Source organism: Miniopterus natalensis, chromosome 17, assembly GCF_054644295.1.
Source record: "Miniopterus natalensis isolate mMinNat1 chromosome 17, mMinNat1.hap1, whole genome shotgun sequence".
Lineage (NCBI taxonomy): Eukaryota > Metazoa > Chordata > Mammalia > Chiroptera > Miniopteridae > Miniopterus > Miniopterus natalensis.
Window position 1 is genome coordinate 22,171,022 of NC_142097.1, and position 19,714 is coordinate 22,190,735.

General features: G+C 52.7%; 1 protein-coding gene across 2 annotated transcripts in view; it reads left to right on the forward strand.

The window, feature by feature from the left end:
* Positions 1-16,112, forward strand: part of LOC107528901 (transmembrane protein 101) — a 42,048-nt gene extending 25,936 nt beyond the window's left edge. Inside the window, exons 4-6 of one of the 2 annotated variants that reach the window (XM_087826074.1) lie at positions 15,458-15,648; positions 15,820-15,891; positions 16,061-16,112. In XM_087826074.1, the coding sequence (XP_087682200.1) occupies positions 15,458-15,648; positions 15,820-15,891; positions 16,061-16,076 (279 nt within the window). In that variant the 3' untranslated portion in view covers positions 16,077-16,112. Of the gene's footprint in view, positions 1-15,457; positions 15,649-15,819; positions 15,896-16,060 lie in introns of those variants that run through there. The other variant, XM_087826075.1, reaches the window with a different exon arrangement.
* The last annotated feature ends 3,602 nt before the right edge of the window (positions 16,113-19,714 follow it).

The window sequence follows — 19,714 nt, forward strand, 5'->3', positions numbered from 1 at the left end:
TGAGCGGGGTGGCCACTGTGAGAATCCCCGGCAATGCCCCACCTGGGCCCTTGAGCGCTGCTCATGGGAATGGAAAATGGTAGAGCTACGAAAATAATATGGCAGGTCCTCAAAAAATTAAGATGGTAAATTTTATGTTATGTGTATTTTAACTTCAGTTTTACCAAAAGCTATACAACTGCAAAATATAACAGATATCCACCAAAAAAAAAAGTTATTGAGTTCCACTCTGTATAAAGTATCTGTGCTGGGCATGGAGGATATAAAAATGATAAGATGTCAAGGTGCCCATGGACCATGAGGTGGAAACAGAAACCAACATTCCTGGCCCAATTTCATCGAGGCTTTCACAGGGGTTAGAGCAGCGGGCGGGGAGCCCTCGGGGCCAGGGGTGGGCGGTCCTGGAGAGGTCCTGGTGGATCTGAATCCAGGACAAATTAGGAGTTACCGTGTCAGAGAGAGGTGGGCCAGTTCCTAATTTCAGTTATGTGCCTAGGACACGCACACACGCTCAACGCTTACGTAGGAAGGCTGTTGACCTTTCTCTTTGTGATTTCTTTCAGTGTTTTTACACTCAACGTTCTCTTACCTCAGGAGGTCTGATCATTTTATTTCTTCTTGATTTTCTGAGTCAATTTATTTTTATATTTAACTCTTTAATCTACCCGGAAATTATTTTGGTGACTGGTAGGGGGATAAGGGACGCAGGTGGAAGGGTGGAGAAGCAGAAAAGGAGGGTTGGGCAGCGGCCGGGGGCCCCGTTTTCATTCTGCTGCGCTCCTCCGGTGGCTCTGGGGCTCCCGCGGTCACCCTCTCTCGTCCCTACAGCTGTTTTAGGTGATGGGGTGAGGTGGGTGTGCGGCCGAAACCTGGGCGACTGGAGGCGATGACCCAGTAAGGCCGTGTTGGCCTTGAAGCCTGGGGGTGCCGAGCAGGCTGTGGGAGGACTGTCAGCACAGGGACTAAGCGGGATGGATGGAGGTGCATGTGCCAGCTTTCCCTGCTCGCCCCTGCTACCCAAGCTATCACTCTCCATCTGTGCGCCCACTTTCCCCTCCTCGGGAATAATTTTATTTATCGGTTCGTTCGCTTGTTTTGGGCTGTGTTCTTGCTAGGCCATAAGCTCCTAAAGTGCACACGCCTTGTCTGCCTTGCTCCCTGTCATGTTCCCAGTGCCTGGACCAGGGACTGGCACAGAGTAGGTGCTCAGGGAACATTGGGTTGAATAAATAAAAGGAAAGAGTGGCCTTTGGTGCTGGCCCTGCAGAGGTGTGGGCACCTCGAAAGCTAGGGGGAGCTGCTGCCTGAGCCGTCTGCTCCAATGCCTGTGGGCAGATGGCTGGATGAGGGGCTGAGGACCTGGACCCTCCCTCAATCTAGAGCAGGCCCTGCATGGTCTGGTCTTGGGGTCTGCATTCCATCCGGGACGGAGAGGTTGAGGGGCTGGGAGTCTCTCACCCACAGATGCCCTCTGCAGCTGAAGCTGGGCTTGGGCCTCTGTCTGGGTTCAAAGAACAGGGTCGGGGGAGGTGGGGCTGAGTCATGAGGCACTGCTCCTGCTGAAGTTTCCGTCTCAGGGGCTCAGAGACATTCATTACAGCCAGAGGAGAAGTAATTAAGGCAGAGAGGAGGAGGGGTGGGGGAAGAGGGAGGGCTGCTTTTCTCAGGAGGCTCCTGGTGCAATTAATAAGGGCAGGGGAGGAGAGAGCTCTGCCTAGTCTAGGAATATTGGTCATAGAGACATGGCTTCAGGGCCACAGTCACCACATCTATGCTGACCACAAGAGGGGGAGTGGACAGAGGGGCCCGAGGAATGTTCCGGTATCTGGCTCCATGAGGCAGCCTGAGCTAGAGGAAAGAGCTCAGGCCCGAGCCAGACGTGCCTGAGCTTGAGCCCTAGTATTGCCATTTTCCTGCTGTGGAACCTGGGGCAGGCTGCTCTCTGAGCCTCAGTTTCCTTATCAGTAGAATGGCACTAATAACAGGGACCATAAGATTGCTACGGAGAGTAAATACGAAGTGCTTAGCAGTGTGCCTGGCATGAAGCAAACACATGTAGAGCTGGGATTCAAAAACTAGTTTGTGCGGCTGGGCGTGAGATCCACATGCGAGTGGGGGAGTGGGCGGAGGGGCATATGGGCTCCCCGGACGACGGTGCTGAGTCCTGGGACGGCCTAGCAGCCTCGGGTACGGTTTAGTGGACGCCTGCTCTGGGTTTGTTCTCCGTTATCTGTGGTCTGTCCAGTGGCTTTGCAAGGGTATTATTATTCCATGTGCAGGGGAGGAAACCGAGGCTCGCAGAGCAAAGTGGCTTGTTGAAAGTCAGTAGACTGTAGAGCTGGGATTCCGGTTTAGGCCTGCCTGGTGTCACAGTCCTCAAATGATCCTTTCCTTAAGGCTGCAAGGCTATAGGAACTTGGGGTGCACCAGGCACAGAGATCACATGACCCAGTCCTGGGGTGAATCATGGGGAGTGATGGGCATCTAGTCTCCTCCTTAGACACCCCAAATGCCATCCCTCCTGAACATACACTTGGGCACGTGTCTTCAGGACAGAAAGACCTGGACACTCACCTCTCTTTATGGGCCAAGAGGGTGTCCCCACTCTGTTGCCTAATCCTGGAGCACCTTAAATCTGTTCCTCCCAGGCACTGGGCCTGGCCTCTGCTTTCTCCCTGCTGAGACCACAGCCCCTCAGGCCCTCACTTCTGGCTAGAAGCTGGAGCCAGGATTTGGAACCGGGGCAGGTGGTGGTGGTGGTGGTTGAAGTCCTGGGGCTTTATGACAAGATGCAGGGAGAGGAGACAGGGAGCTGGTGGACAGGACAAACCCCTGCTTGGCGGAAGGAAGGCAGGAAAGAAGGGAATGGCAGCAGGTAGTTTCGGTGAGACACCCACCGCCGAGGTGAAGCTTCACTCTTAACATTTTTATGTATAAAATATCCCTACAGGATTTCTTCATGTATTTATAGGCTTGGAATCATTCTGTATGTACTATTTTTTGTACTATGCTTTTTCCCCCATGCAAGCATATGTCATATTTCGTATCATTTAACATTTTTCTAAAACATGATTTTTAGTAGCTCCACGAAAATAGTACTTCTTTCATATATACTATAATTTACCAGTTGTTGGACATTCTGAATATTTGTGTTGTGTCCCTCTGTGTGTGTGTGTTATTGTTGATTGCTGCTGAGATGGGTATCCTTGTGCTTATCTTTGGATATGTCCACTGGTTATACTCAAGAAACAGAAGCCGGGGATAAGAGGAAACACATGTTACTCTAAAGCGGCCTCCTGAAAGGCCCTTACAGCCTCATCTCTGGCGTTTTCAAAGGGGCTCGCCCTGGCCTGGGCAGTACTGGCATTATCATTTCCAAAAATCTTTGCCAAAAATTTTATAATTAAAAAAAGTAGGTCTTTGTTTTAATTCGCACTTTTTGATGAATAATGAGATTGAATAAATATTTTACACATTAGTCATTTGTGGATTGTACTTGCTCACTTTTGAAATAGGCGTCGCTGTCATTCTCTTACTCATTTGTGGGCGCTCTTCGTATATTCCAGGTCTTAATGCTTCTTTGCCTGTATGTGTTGTGAATATGTTTTCTTAATTTTGAGGCCTGCCTTTTGACTCAGTTTTTATTGTATAGAGAAGTGTTGCATTTTAATGTAGTTCAATTTATAAAAGTTTTCTTTATATTTTTTTCGTTGTTTTTTGTATTTAGAAGGGCCTTTTCTTTTTCATTATAAAAGTCCTTGTGACCACTTTTCTACAAGTTTGGGAGAGAAACAAACAATGTCCTGCGGAGTATCACTACCTCATGCAACCAGGCTGGATTTAATTAGGAGCAAAATCGAAGTTTAATGATCCCACCAGGCCCTGGTCTAGACTCCAGACAATCAACTGCAATAACCTCAGTGCCCTCAGTGCCTGACCCCCAGATGCAGTGGGCAGGGCACACGGTGACTTAACAGAGGCCTGCCTGGAGCTGCTTACGGGCTGTGCCTCAGTTTCCTCATCAGTAAACCGGGGAAGCTGGGCCAACCGACAGGTATCCTAGGAGGAGGTCAGTGCGGGCTCTGGGTTCCAACAGCACCAGGTTCAAATCCGTGTGCTAAGGCTTTCGGCCTCTTTGAGTAAGCAGTGTCCCACTTTGTAAGGTTGGGGGACGATCTCACCGAGTTTTGGGGAAATTGTTGGGCAATTGAAAATCAAATGACAGGAATGCTGCTCAGGTGGCCCTGCCCTCAGTCAGGCCTTGGTCCGGCTGGAGGTTGTTAGCAGGAGCAGCAGCGGTGTTTAGGAATTCCTGAGGAGCTCCTGCTCCCGCCGGCGGGCAATCTAGGTTAAGACGCGGGTCCTTCGCTGTGTAGACGACCGCAGGGGGGCAGGACGGACAGGTGTCCTGCGGGGGCGGGGAGAGGGCCAGCTGGGGACGCGCAGCCCCCCGGGGAGGCGCTGGAAAGTGACCCCATCGTGTCTCGGGACCTGCAGGCGAGCGGAGCCGGTGGGGGCCGGGGGGGGCCGGGGAGTGGCGGCCCCCGCAGCCCCCTCGGGTCCTTATCAGCGATGGCCGGATACGCGTGGGGCCGGGATCCGGGGCTGCGGCTCACGCAGGCTGCGGGGCCCTGTTTGCGGAGATAAGCGCGGGCCGGGCCGGCCGCTCTGTACACACCGGGCACTTAGCTGCGCAAACACCGCCGCGCCCGGGACGCTCGGCCGGTGGTGGCGACCCCCGGAGGGTGGGCGGCGACTGTGGCGTCACCGACCAGAGCGGAGCAGTGGGGGTGAGGGGCGGGGGAGGACGCAGTGGGGCGTGGGAGCCGGGGGGCTGCGGGCCGGGGGGAGCCCCGGGGTGGTGGTAGGTTCGCAAGCGTGTGGCCGTGCGCGCCTGTGGCTCTGCGCCGAGGCCCCTGTGCGTCCTCTGGGCCGCTGAGGGTGAGAGCTGGGTGCCTGAGCTGTGGAGGGAGGGTGGGCAGTGGGCGCACTAGTGGGGACCTGAGGGATTGCTCCTGTGTGCGTGAGCCCCCCGGGCACAGCCCTCACAATGTCCCCTGCAGCGCCCCCTCCGGCCAGGCCCTGCTACCTCTGCTCCTAAGAGTGGACCTCTGTCCACTGCTCCCTAAAGGCCTCCCCCTCTTCCCGTTGGGACAGGCAGCCAGACCTCTGGATTCCCCCCAGGTGGGAGGCTCAGGCTGCCTGTGTCCCGGGAAGGCTGGGTCTGTGGGACGCTGAGCAGGCCCCAGAGCTGGGGTCCACGTCAGGCCCTGGGGGGAGAGCCCCGGAAGGCCACCCGCTCACTGCCGCCTTCACCCAGGGCTGTCAGTTCTGAATCCCTCCTTGGCCTCCTCTCTTTCATTACTTCAGGATCTCAACATGCTGCTGGAGGCTACAAACTTGGGGCCACCACTCTCCTTCTCCTTAGGACACCCCATGGCCAAGGTTGTCTGAAGGAGAAACAGTCTAATCTAGGACAAAAGGAGCAGCTGCTCCCAGACGAGGGGCGCCCGCTGACCATAGACTGGCCACAGGCATCAGGCCCAGACGCCCTGTTGAGCACAGAATCCCACTTGGCCCAGCGTCAAGCATAAGCCTTAGTGACGTCTCATTAGCTTGACAGACTGTCCCTTTCTGTCCAGTCAGGCCTGTTTCGGTTACATGCTCAAGTCTGCTTTCCCTCTAGTACTGTTTCTGCCACAAGCTTGGCTAAACTTTCTCTGGTTTTGCCTGACTCCTGCCTGAAAGCAAGGCCTCCAAGTCCCTGTATTCAGTTGTGTCCCGCACAAGAGCATTGAATCTCAGGGGCACTGTTCACATTGCAGAGGTAGAATAGTGTATAGATGGGCATGTGGTGGCCTCCCCAGCAAGTCCTGGATCGGTAGGGGAGCCCCTCCTACACAGGTACCCAGGGCCATGCATATGTTTGGGAAAACGCATGCACGAGCTCACACATGTGCAAGTGGTTTCACCCCATCCGAGCGGGGCTGAGTCTTCTGCCTTTTCCTGACAGCCTGCCCTTCTGGAATGTGATTCCCAGCACATCCACTCTGAAGTGGGGGCGCTTGCCAATTAGTGCTGACTGGCATTCGATTCAGAGGTGATGTGCGGGGCTCTGGAGAGCTCCCTCAGGCAGAGAGGAACAGAGCTGGGAGTGTGTCCTTGCAGTGACAATTACATCCAAGTCCTAAGAGAATGTATATGTTCTCTGGCTGCTGATTTAAAATGTTTTTGGAAATTGCTACATTGGACTGTAGTGATCATACCACGAGGAAAGTTGAAACGCAAGCCACAGAATGGGAGAAGATATTTGTAACGGATTCATGTCCAAAATATATAAAGTACTTTTACAAATCAATAAGAAAAAAGTAGACAATTCAATAGAAAAGTTAAGCAATTCGCAAAAGAGGATATCCAAATGGTTAATGAGCACATGAAAAGCTGCTCAACTTTATTAGTCATCAGAAAAATACAAATTAAAACCACAATCAGATACCACTATATATCCATCAGAATGGCTGAAATGCAAAAGAGAGATGATACCGCGTGCTGGCGAAAATGTGGAGCACCCAGAACTCTTATACACCGCTGATGAGAGTATAAATTGGTCCAGCCACTTTGGGAAACTGGTTGACCGTATCTACTAAAGCTTGACATATACCCACCCTATAACCCAGCAATTTCACTCCTAGGGCTATATACTCAACAGAAATGTGTACACACATTCATCAAAAGACACTTCCAAGAATGTTTGTAGCCTCAATATTCATAAACCCCCCAGACCTGAAGCTACCCAAATGCCCATGAACCGTAGAACGGATAGACTGTGACACATTAACGATGGAATATTATATAGAGGTGAGAAGGAACGAACTATAACCACACACGATAACAAGGATGAAGTTCACAAACACCATGTCGAGTGAAAGAAGCTGGACGTAAAAGAAAAGCTACCGTGTGATTTCACTGGTATGTTAGAAGGAAGGATGAGTGACTACCCTCCACCGGGAAGTGATGGAAAAGGGGCAGTAGGAGGACTCTGGGGGGGCTGGTGATGTGCTCTGTTTTTTGTGCTGGATGCTGGTTACATTGGTGTGGTTAGTTTGTGAAAACCCATCAAACTGAACATATACAATTTGTGCATGTTAATGTATAGGTGCTGATTTCCAATAAGAAGTTGAGAATGTTTTTTAACATTTATGGAGCCATCATCTGGATGAATTTAAGCTCTATGCCACTGATTAAGCTCTCTCTGCCCTATTGTTTCCTCCCTTCCTCTATTCCCTCATCTATTCCTGGGCCTCATCTAGGTGCCCACATCTCATTTCCTCTAGTCTGGCCTACACCTGATTGCTCTGCAATTATATTTAAATATATTTTAAAAATTGTTTTTGTTAGAGGAATGAGTGCTTAAAATCCCCGCCCCCTTCCCCCCCCCCCCCCCCGATTCCGTATAGGTAAATGGAAGTCCTGTCTTCCCTTTGAAGTTCCATGAGTTAGAATTAGGTTCAGCTATGACTAAGGAAACTCAAATTATTTAACAACACCCTAAAACAGCGGTTTGCAAACCTAAGCATACACTGGAATCCTGGGCAGAGTTTGCTAAAACACAGGTTGCTTGGCCCCACCCTTAGAGCCCCTCATGCAGTAGGTCTAAGATGGGGCCTGAGAATGTATCTTTTTACTATGTTGCCAGGTAACGCTGTCGCTGTTGTTTGGGAAACCGTACTTTGAGAATGACTGCCATAAACACACTTGGTTTTATTTTCTCATGTTAAAAGCCCAGAGGTTTGCAGCCCAGGGCTGGTGTGGCAGTGAACAGTAGGGATCCAGGGTCCTTCAAGCTTTTCACTCTGGTTGCCTAAGATATGTCCTTGCCTCATGGTCCAATATAGCTGCTTGAGCTCCAGCCATTAGGTCCTCATTCCAGCAACCAGGAAGGAGGAAAGAGCAGAAGGAAACAAAACAAAACATTACGGTGACTTCAAGTGCCTTTAAGGACATTTCCTGGGAATTATAAACACCACTTCCATTTGCAATCCATTGGCCAGAACTTAGTCATACATAAATAACTTCTTATAAGGGAGGCTGGGACTATGATTTTTTATTCTGGATGCCCAGGCACTAGCTAAGTCAGGGGTTATGTGACTAATGAAGAAGGAAAGAATCGATATTGGGGGCAACAAGAAAACATCAGAGAACACACCCCACCCCATCTGCCCAGGGCCCTGGAGCCAGGCCTGTGCTGGAGGCCTAAACCTAGCAAGTTAAGATTAGATGACCTCGCAGGCCGGGCGCTGCTCAGCGGTTGAGTGTCGACGTAGGATCCAGGCGATCGGGATTCGATTCCCGGTCAGGGCACATGCCCGGGTTGCGGGCTCGATCCCCAGTCGGGGGCGTGCAGGAGGCAGCCGATCAATGACTCCCTCATCACTGATGTTTCTCTCTCTCCCTCTCCTTTCCTCTCTCTGAAATCAATAAAGATATATTTTAAAAAAAAAAAATTAGATGACCTCAGATAAGACAAGTGGCCATATCTCTTTGTGTCTCATATCTTTGTCTGTAAAATGGGAACTCATTCATGCCTTCCTCCAACCCATTTACTGAGGCTCTTTCCTGGCCAGGCACTGGCTGGCACCCAGGATGGAGGAGTAAGTCGAGGGCACTGGATACAAGGTGCCCACAGTCCAGGGGACAGATGGACAGATACCTCTGCCCTTTGGTGCAGGGTGTAGAGGGCTATTCTGGGGGCAGCACAGGGAAGGGCCCCGACCCAGCCAGGGAGTGAGGGTGAGGGTGGCCTCTACAAATAGCATTTCCTCCTGCTTTCAGTGTTATTGTAGGAGCAAATAAAATTCCAGATGTAATGGCTTACAAACAGCAAAGTACTGTAGAGAAGTTTGTTGCTTTTCTCTCTGAGACCCAGGCCCAAATTGGGTGTAGAGGTGCAATTCCCAATGGGGCCGAGGCCTGCCAGCAGGAGAGGTGACCTGGGGGGGGGGGGCTTTAAGTACGGATAGAAGCCACGGACGCTTTTTCCTGGGAAAATGTACTTCAACACACATTTTGCCATGCAACTTCAAGGGGTTCACAGACCCCTGAAGCCCATTGAAGGACCCCATTGAAGAACTCTTGTCATAGAGAAAATCTCCACCTTGGCCAGTGGTGGTTTTTAGGAGCCCCGGGCTCCGGGACAGCAGTTTCAAGAGGTTTTCCTGAATAGCGTCAGGTCTGGAGTCAGGACTTTAAGCAGCAAAACCCCCGTGTCAGTGGCAGTGGCAGAGATGGCCGAGGCTGGGGTGCAGTTTCAAGGGACCCCGGCACCGGGCAGAGGAGAAAGAGCAGAGTGGGTGGAGAGGAGACAAGAGAAAGGGGTGCGGGGAAGAAGGTTGGCGGCAGGAGGGCCACGGTGCCGAGTGCCAAGGGCCAGGCAGGTCTGCGGCTACCTGGGGGGTTGGGGGGGTAAGGGGCAGGCGTCAGAACAGGCTTCAGGCCAGTGTCCTCCAGCTGTGTCCTGTAAGAGGTGAAAAGTCCTGGTGCTAGGGTGTGTCAAGGCGGGGCCCCAAGAACCCTAATTTCTGTGCATCTGGCCCGGGCCTCAGTCTCCCTGGGAAGCACCAGGAGGGTAGGGGTTGGGTTGTTTCTTGTTTCCTCCCCTCTCTGCAACCGCCCTCCGCCCTCTCTGATGGATGGCACAGACTGTCACAACTAATGGCTTTCTGTGGAGCCCTGGGAACTAATGGAGCTAACCAGGAATTCAGTAAATGAGTCAACGCCACTTTACCACTCTCCCCACCCCACACTCCCCTCCACCAGGGGCCACAGAGCAGGCCACAGACTGCACAGAGGCGCATAGGCACTGGGGACATGGTATGGGGTGGGGGGTAGAGCCTGTCACTTGAACTGGGCAAGGGAGGTGCGGGGGGGGGAGAAGGGGAGGTATGGGGTAAAGGAGGAGAGGAAGATATGTAGAGAGGGAGTGGGTGAGAATGGTGGAGAAAGGTGGGGAGATGCAGGTGGCCGAGACTGGGAGAGAGGAGGAGAAGGGATACTTGGGGCTAGGGGTGAAGCTAGGGTCCCCCTCAGTACCAGACACTGGAGTGCAAAGGTAGGAAGCCCCAGGCTGAGGAGTCTACAGTTTAGATGGAGAGGGAGGCAAATACACCCATTATTTTCATTGTCAAAAGAAGCACGTGACACAAGCTTTATCGTTCCCCTGTTACAGTCAGGCTCAGAGAGGCCAGGCAACTTTCCCAAAGTCACACAGCTGAGAAATGCAAGTGAAATGCAAACCCAGAGCAGTCTGACTCCAGAATCCATGCTCTTTCCCACCACCCCTGGTTCACAGGTCTGTGGAAAGGGCAGAACAGATTACTTGGGGCTTATCTGATTTGCCCTGATAATGGGATTACTTGGTTGGGAGTGGGGGTGCCACACCTCCTTGTGTCTGGACTTCAGCAAGGCCTTTGGCAAAATCTCTCCTGACTTCCTGTGGACACAGGATGGTGTGTGGGGGGAATGGCTCAATGGCTAGAAGAATTCCTAATTAGATCGGGCAGATTCTAGAGAGTTGATGGCAGAACGGAGGCTAGTGCTGGGAGGCAGTGGGGCTCTGTCTTTGGTTCTGTTCCAGTTAACATTTTTTTATTACCCAGGTAATATATGTCTGCTGTAGAAAAATATAAACTCTAGATAAACAAAAAGAAAGAAAAAGCATCCTAAATCTCACTAACAACACTGGCTGAACGTCTTTTCAACTTGCTGTAACTTTGAAATTTTCTTAATAAGATGGAGATAAAATTCCCAGCACAAAAGGTAATCCACTGTTCACCTTTAGGGCGCACCCTGCCAATCTCTTAAAAATCTTTTTCATTGAATTTACTGAGGTGACATTGGTTAATAAAATTATATAGGTTTCAAGAGTACAATTCAATCTACTAATCTCTTTATTGCAAATAATAGCAATAAAATGTAGCATTTTATTGGGCACTTACAATGGGCTGGGCACTTACAATGAGCTGGCAGTGGTGCTGAGCATCTTACAGGCATCATATCATTAAATCTTCATAACCCGTTACAAGTACTTTATGATCTACTTTTCACATGACAAAGCTGAGGCTCAGAGGTGAAATAACTGGCTCTGGCCTCAGAGACTGGGTGAGTGGCTAAAGCAGAGTTTGAACCAGGATTTGTCTGACTCCAGAGCTGAACTCTGAGCAACTATGGGACGCTGTCCTCCCTAAAGTGAGCCCAGACCCACCTCTACGCACTGTCAGCCTCTTCCCACCTCACCCCTCCTGGGGAGCTGTGGATGCAGGATGGTCAGAACCCTTCACGATGCTTCCCTTCTGCTTGGCTGACACCTAGGATGTGACCCCTCAGAAGACACAGATCCCAGTAAAGCCCGAGATACTCCTGGTCTTTAAAATTTTTTTTCAATTACAGTTGTCATTCAATATTATTTTATATTAATTTCAGGTGTACAGCATAGTGGTTAAGCGCTTATATAATTTACAAAGTGACCCTCCCCCGATAATTCTAGTACCCATCTGACACCATACATAGTTATTACAATATTATTGACTATATTCCCTATGCTGTACTTTACATCCCTGTGACTATTTTGTAACTACCAATTTGTACGTCTTAATCCCTTCCCCCTTTTCACCCAGCCCCCCAACACCCCTCCATCAGGTTCAGATGGCCAACAGACATATGAAAAGATGCTCAGCGTCACTAACCTTCAGAGAAATGCAAATTAAAACCACAATGAGATATCACCTTGCACCTGTCAGAATGGCTGCCATCAATCAATAAACAATAAGCATTGTCGAGGGTGTGGAGAGAAAGGAACCCTCAGGCACTGTTGGTAGGACTGCAGATCGGTGCAGCCACCGGGGAAGAGGTTGTATTGTTGAGAGAAGCAAGGCAAAGCACAGTATAAGCAGTCTATCCCATTTTATATTTATGGCTTCTTAAACAGACAGAGTTAATAGTGACTTAAACAAGAGAGAGGTTTATTTCTCTCCCATAAAATGCGAGTGGCACCTGGGGAGTTGGCAGGTCTGCTCCATGAAGACGCCCAGGAGCCCAGGGTCCTATTTCGTGTTTCGCGGCTTCCCTGGCCCCCGTGTGCAGGACGAAGGTGGGCCACCGGCACCACTTCCCGTGTCCCAGCCGGTGGGAGGCAGGGAGGGGGACGGGTAGGGATGCTGGTTACTACGCTGCGTAACAAGTTACCCTAAGACGCAGGGTCTTAAAACAACCATTATATTTTACTCATGATTTCGTAGGACAGGATTGGGAAGGGCTCGACTAGCCAGTCGCCACTTGGAGTCTCTCATAGTGACAGTCAGGCTGGCTGGGCTGCAGTCGTCTGAAGGCTCACTCACCCTGCTGGGTGCCGCTCACTACTGGGGGGGCTCAGCCGAGGTTGTTGATGCAACACCTACGCGTGGCCTCTCCAGCGTGATGTTCTGGGGGTACCTGGACCTAGGTAGCTTTGGAGACACTCTTGTGCGATGGGATATGGAGGACAGGATGCCGGTCAGATTCCTGGCAGTCTCCTATGTGGGGGCTCCTCTTCCCCTCGCTACTGTACGCTCGCCTTTACCCTGTGACCCCAGGGTTTTCTGGGGTGTTCCTTTCCTAGTCTCCTCACAGCCCTCACTCCATCCTCAACACTGTCCAATGGCCATCCGCCCTGCTCCGAAGGGCAAGGTTCGGGCGGGGGGGGGGGGGGGGACCGCTGGCATTTGCATTTAGCCCACCTGCAGGTAGGTACTTGGTACTTCTCTAAGCAGGGCCCCATGGCAAGTCCTGGGAACTTACGAAGATGAGTCAGTGAGACCAGCTGTCACTGTTCTGGACACGCTGCACTGTTTAGAAAGCACATCCACTATCTCTTCCTTCTGGGCTGTCACATCCGGAGAGCACCCAGAAAAGGAATCTTGTTTGCAAAGGAGAAAAATGAACCTATACGTTCAGTTGACATTGTGAAGTACCTGTCATTTCTTAGGCAGTGACAAAGCTGTTTACAAAACTGTAAATGGCCTCAGCACTTGAGTTAATGGCCAGATCCACCATCTGTCTGCGGGGGCTGGGGCCTGCTGAGGACAGAGCCCAGAATAGGTCCCACCGGCCTATGGTCCTGTGGCAGTTCAGACCCTTCCAACTGCGGTTGGAGCCTAGCGCCCCCTGGTGGCAGGGAGCGGCCTCTGCTGGCCCCACTAGAGACCCCGCCTGGGGCCCACCGCTGCTTTCACCTCCCTTGATTCCAGGTCAGAACCCAGAACTGCGGGGTTCTGTGGAGAAAGGCGGGGGTTTGCGGAGGCAGAACCACCTCCACATTTGCTTTGTGGAAAGTGAGTTGTCGGGTGAAGCATCATTGCTGTTGCTGCCAGAAATCAGAAATGAGAGGAACAAACGGAGCTCCCATGTTTCCTCACGATCTTGAGGAAAATCAAAGCTCAGATTCCTGCGGCATCACCTCCAGTCCTCCCCCACACACCCCAAACTCCTAACACACACTTTTGGTGTCCTGATCTGGGACAGCAGAACTTCAGGGGTGAGAGGCCCTGCGCTTCCTTCTCAGGCTTCTGCGTGTCGTTCAGGCGTAGCCAGTTGCTGTTCCTTGGTCTGGAGTTGGGAAGGGACAGAGAGCAGGGGCAATTCGGAGCCTCCTGGGTGGAGTTGGGAATCTAGGCCAGAACTTGAGCCCTAGACAGCTGTGTGATCTTGGGCAAGTGTCTTCACCTCTGTGAGCCTCATGTTTCTCAGCCAAAAAATGGGAAATTATAGCACAACTTTGACAACCCCACTTAGAAAAAAAGAGCCCAGATTTTGGAGTTAGACTTTATTTCAAACCCTGAATCTACTACCACTGACTAATTATGTCAGCCTTAATGGCTCTGAGCCTCAGTTTCTGAGTCTGTATAATGGGATGTTATAGGAACTCAGTGAGGTGATTGAACTGGGAGCACTCTGGAAAACTCAAGGCTTTACAAATGATGCTGGTTTTTATCACTCCCCTGGAATGGGGGCTCTGCAGTGACCACCAGAAATTGGCACCCCCATTTCTTCTGAACCCGGGCATATCAGTTCTAATTTTGCATCCTACACACCAGCCAGAGTGGGTTTCTCCTGGGCTGGGCCCCCACTCCTTCTCACATTGCCTAGTCACCTGAGGCATCTCGCCCACTTCCACCTTGTCTAATCACAGACTGGAAAGGAAAGTCCCGAGTCTCCATCCCTCATCCCGGTCTCAGAGCCCCAGCCTCAATCTTCTGCCCTGAGGGAATTTGTTTGATGCTTTGAGTTAATCCTTGGGAGGGGTGCTGTTCCAAGGCTTGAGGCCAGAAACTTTCATTCATCCCGAGGTCCCAGAACCCTGTCTTCCTTGGACCAAACCTGCTCTTGGTGCCCAAAGGCAGCTGGGAGCCCGCAGGAGACTTACTGTAGTTCCCTTCTACCCATTACACTGCTAAGTCTGCTCTCACAGCGCTGCCCTGTGCCTCTCCTGTCCCTGGCCTCAGGGAGCTGGCTGGCGCTGCGGTACCAGGGAGACTGCGGGAGGGGGGTGTGAAGGCTGGGGAGTGAGAGAGGCTGACAGAAGGCGGGGACTCTGGGGGCTGAGGGCTATAAAGGGGCAAGGCGGACAGCAGGGGACACGTCCAGTCTAAGGCAGGCTTGGTCCAGGGCTCGCTTGCTCAAGACTCAGGGTAAGTGGGCTCAGCTTTCCCCAAGGTCTGGGGGACTTTGGGGGACTCCCCGGGGCTAGGCCTGGGATAGGTGGGGAAACAGCTGATGCTTTGCAGGGCTGGGGGCCTCCAGAGGCCTGAGGTCCTGTGTGGTTCTGGCTCTACATCTGGACAAATTTGTCACCCTGGAAGGGCCGCCTGTGACCAGAAGATTGAAAATGTGTGTGGGGAGTGGTTGATGGTGGCTGTGAACACAAATGTGTGAGCGATTTTGAACTTGTGAGTGATTGGGATCCATGTGTGTGACCGTGACCGTCTGTATCTGCATGTCCATCCCTGGCGGGGGATGGAGGAGCAGACCCACAGGCCACTGATTTCTGTCCTTTGGTTCACAAGTTCATTCTGTGTGCCCTGCCTTGTAGGTGAGCAGGAGTGCCCTTACTTCCCACCAACCTTGTCCCTCCAACCCCTACCCCACATCTGCCTCCTCAGAGCCATCAGGCCCCGGATGTCATGAGTCCTGTGTCTCCTGCCCCATGTCCCTACCTCCTCTGAGGCCCTGGCTGAGCTCTGGCTGCTCACGAGAGGAGTTGTCTGTACTTTCTGAGGCAGTGTCTAGGAGGTGGGGTGATAAGGTCTGAGAGGCTCTTTGCTCTGCCCTCTTGTCCCCAGGCTTGGAGAAGTAGGTGATGGGCTAAGAGACTGGGTGGGTGGGCTCTGTTCTGCCTCCATCTCCCCTCCCACTCCTTGCTCCTCAGATGGCTGCTGCAAGCCACTGCCTCTCCCTGCTGTTCCTGTCCACGTGTGTGGCTTTGTTGCTGCAGTCACCTCTGGGTGCCTCGGGGGCCCCTCTGGAGCCAGTGTACCCAGGAGACAACGCCACACCGGAGCAGATGGCCCAGTATGCAGCTGAGCTCCGCAGATACATCAACATGCTGACCAGGCCCAGGTGTGTATGAGAGAGGGCGAGCGGTCCCACCCCCTGCCTTTCCACGTTCTTGGGAAAGCAGAACCTCTCTACGGACCAGGCCTGGGCCCATGTGCCCCTGGCAGGCATGAGGCAGGTGGGCTGGCACCTGGGCACAGGGCTTGCTTGCCTCAGCTGCCCCTCCCCTCCCAGATACGGGAAACGAGACAAAGAAGATACCCTGAACTTCTTGGAGTGGGAATTCCCCAACAAAGCTGTCCCCAGGTAGGTTTGATCCCCTGTCCTGTGTGCCAGCTCCTTGGGGCTGAAATGGGGGTGGGGGGTCAGTGGAGGTGAGTGGGGGGCAGAACAGGGGCCTAGAGCTGACCTTGAGGTCTCCTGAGGGTATGAGGACTGCCCACTCACACTGCCATGTTCTGCCCTCTCCTCACAGCCAGGTGGATGTGTAATGCCACCTCCTGCCTCTGCCCACTCAAGGGCAGTGCCGGCCCAGCTCTCCGCTCCACGCGCTTGGCTCTGGCCAAAGCTTGCTCCCCGCTCCCACACAGGCTAAATAAAGCAAATCAAAGACATAGTCTCTCTCTGTGTCTCTGGACCCTTGGTGGGGCAGGAGCAGCCAAAGGTTTGGGAGAGAAAGGGGGAGGGGAGGGAGGAGAAGGGAAAGGAGGGTGCTATGAATGATTCAGAACATCTACAGGGTCATCAGAGCCATTCAGCTTATCCTCTCTACTTCACAGAGGGGACAGGGACTCCCCCAAGGTCACTCAGCAAGTCAGGGAAGGGGCGGTCTTGGGCTTGAATCTTCCATTTCAGCACCTACACTCTCCTGATCATGGGCCCCATAACAGCCTTGTCCCAAAACGTACCCCCACAATTCTTTCCTACAGTTTAGTGTCCTTGGCATGAGGGCAGGAGTGACAGCCCAGCCCAGAGGAATGGCTGGTGCTAAGTCACCGGCTGCACCAATGGCATCAGAGCTGCCCTCCACCGGGCAGGCCACTGCGCATGTTCAGTTGGAGCACATAAGGGGATACACAGCTCAGCAGAAGCATGGTCTGAGGAGGGGGACTGTGGAGGGGAGGGGTGTGGAGATGGTGTCATGTACAGATTACTGGGAAAAGGAGCCTACTGTGTGCCAAGGGTATTTAACCCTCCCAACAACCCTGTGAGCATGATAACTGTTATCCTCTGAGACCAAGGCTCAGAGAGGTACCACAGTTTGTGCAGGGTCCTGCCTCAGATGGCATCCTCATAGAGGGATCCAGCATCAGTGTTAGAGTCAGATGAACCCAGGTTCTGCCTGTGTGCTTTGGGGCAGGGATATAACCTCTCCGAGCCTCACATGGCAAATCTGTAAAATGTTAATGATAGGGTTGTAATGAGCATGACATGAAGTAATGCATGTGAAACAGTTAGCTTGGCCCTTGACCCAGGGAAGTGCTCAGCAAATGGGAGCTTTTTGGGGGCAGACTTGTGGTGCAGCCACGAAAATATTTCCACGAAAATGTGGGAAGACGGCAGAGAGATAACATGCTCTTCAAACATGGGAGGAGTGGGTAGAGGCCCATGGAAGGGATTCTGGAAGGCAGGCTTTAGGTGACTATAGGAAATATCTTTGAAGAACCAGAAATTTGGAAAGAACTTGTCCTGAGAGGTTGTGAACTCCTGGGCAAAGGAGCTCTTCAAACAGCTGTAGGAGGGGAGGCCATGGGGGAGTTCAGGTTCCAGGGAGGAGGCTAATCTGTGGATTCCACACTCTAGTTCTGGGAGGGCTCAAAAGGGATCCTGCTCCAGGGAGGCCCCACTGAGGAGTCCCAGTGGGTCCCAGTGGCCTTCCCTAGCCCTTGCCGTTCTCAGGTACCTGAATAGGTGGGGATGGGGTGGTGTGTGTGTGACAAGGAGGAGCTTGTCTCTCTCCCCTTTTCCTGGGCTAGGAGCACCTGTGGATAAGGGATAGTCATGGGAGTAGGGGTGGGAAGGAGGAGTGAGAGAATTAGAACTTTTCTGGTTCCTGGAATGGCTTCTCCTACCTCCCTCACTTGCTTTGCCTGCAGAGATGGGGGCTGGTGGGTTTGGTGGATGAGGGATCCACTTTCCTGGGCTCAGCACCTCACACGGATCTCACAGTAATGACACCACATCATGTTTCCCCTCCAATCCTGGCTGTGTCTGGTGCATGCAAATAACCTGAAAGTGGAACCAGGCCCTAAAAGGCAAAGGGCTGGAGAGGATGCAGCTACCAGACAGATGCATGGCTCAGGCTGATTCTTAAGTCCAAGGGGGTATTTGGGAGGGGGGCTGATTTCAGCAGAAGATCTGAATTTGGGCCTGGATGATGGACCCTGAAGTCCTACCCCAGGGAGGGGTTCTGAGTAGGGAGAGATGTAGACACTTCCCAGGGTCAGGAATTAGGACCCTACTCAGGACACAGCTGCGTATGAGTTGGATCTGCCCCTGCCCAGGCCTCTCTGATGGCCATCAGCTCCCAGAGGATAGTGACACCCTCTCACCAGCTTCTCAGGGACAGGCCTGGCTGGGCTCCCAGCCCTTCCCCTGCTCTGCTCACTGCCAGTGGGGCTGAGAGGGTCCAGGAGGCAAAGGCAGGACCTTATGCTCTGCACACTAAGGGGCAGGCAAAGGCACTGCTGTCGCTTGTTCCTGTACGAACACTGACGTCCTGGGCTATCATGGAAACTGCCCTGCTCTGTGTAGAAACATGGGGTGGGGGTCTGGCTGAAGCCCCTCCTTTGCAGCTGCTGGAATCTACTTCTCTCACTCTGTTCTCCCTGTTGGTGAGAGTCCCAACCCTGGCAGTGCGGTATGTGTGTGAGGTGGATGGGTTGCAGGGAGGAGGCAGGGACACCCCTGTAGCTGAGGTCTTTTTCTCAGCAGGAGCTCCAGAGTCCTCTCTCCCTTGAAGGACAGGTAGGTCCCTTCCAGTCCAGGGCCCACATTAGTCATGGAAGCAATAGACATTCTATTTCTCTTTACTGTTTTCACGGGGGGATAGGTGGGAGGAGTTAGGGACCCTCTCACAAAAAAATATAAAGGAGATCGGTGGGTGGGGAGACTTGAGCCGGGCATCTGGAGGTGAAAGCCCAGCCTGGAGAAGGTATCCGCCCCCCCAGGTCTTCCTCTCGCTTCTGCCCAATCTGCCCCCAGTCCCGAGGCCCCTGACTGGTGCCAGCTGTGCCCAGGCTCTCCCTAGAAGGAGGTTGATGGTCAGGGTTTCGTGGTGTCCTGCAGTAGGAATTTCTTGGAGTTCGGTGGACGGGGTTTCATCGCACTTGCTGGTGGGACTTTGGTGGCGTTTGCTGGTGGGACTTGGATGGCAGTTGCTGGTGGGACTTTGATGGTGTTTTCTGGTGGGACTTTGATGGCAGTTGCTGGTGGGACTTTGATGGTGTTTTCTGGTGGGACTTTGATGGCGTTTGCCGATTGGCCATTCGTGGCGTTCGCTGGTGGGACTTCCATGGCGTTTTCTGGTGGGACTTTGATGGCATTTTCTGGTGGGACTTTGATGGCGTTCGCTGGTGGGACTTTCGTGGCGTTCGCTGGTGGGACTTTGATGGCGTTTGCTGATTGGACTTTGGTGGCATTTGCTGGTGGGACTTTGATGGCGTTTGCCGATTGGACTTTGGTGGCATTTGCTGGTGGGACTTTGATGGCGTTTGCCGATTGGACTTTGGTGGCATTTGCTGGTGGGACTTTGATGGCATTTTCTGGTGGGACTTTGATGGCATTTTCTGGTGGGACTTTGATGGCGTTTGCTGATGGGACTTTGATGGCGTTTGCTGGTGGGACTTTGATGGCGTTCGCTGGTGGGGCTTTCGTGGCGTTCGCTGGTGGGGCTTTTGTGTTGTTCACGGTTTTCCTGGGGTTTAGAACGTCTTTCGATTTATTGGTGTCCTTAGATTTCAAGCTGGAGAACACGTCTTTGCAGAGGTGGGGCTGCGATACCCGGGGTGGGGGTGGGGCAGGTGGCGTCTATTTCCTCCCCGCGCCTCCCCTCCCGCTCGCCCCGTCCGCCAGCCTACCTGCGGTTGAAGAGCTTGTCTATGTATTTGTTGAAATGGCTGATGGTGCT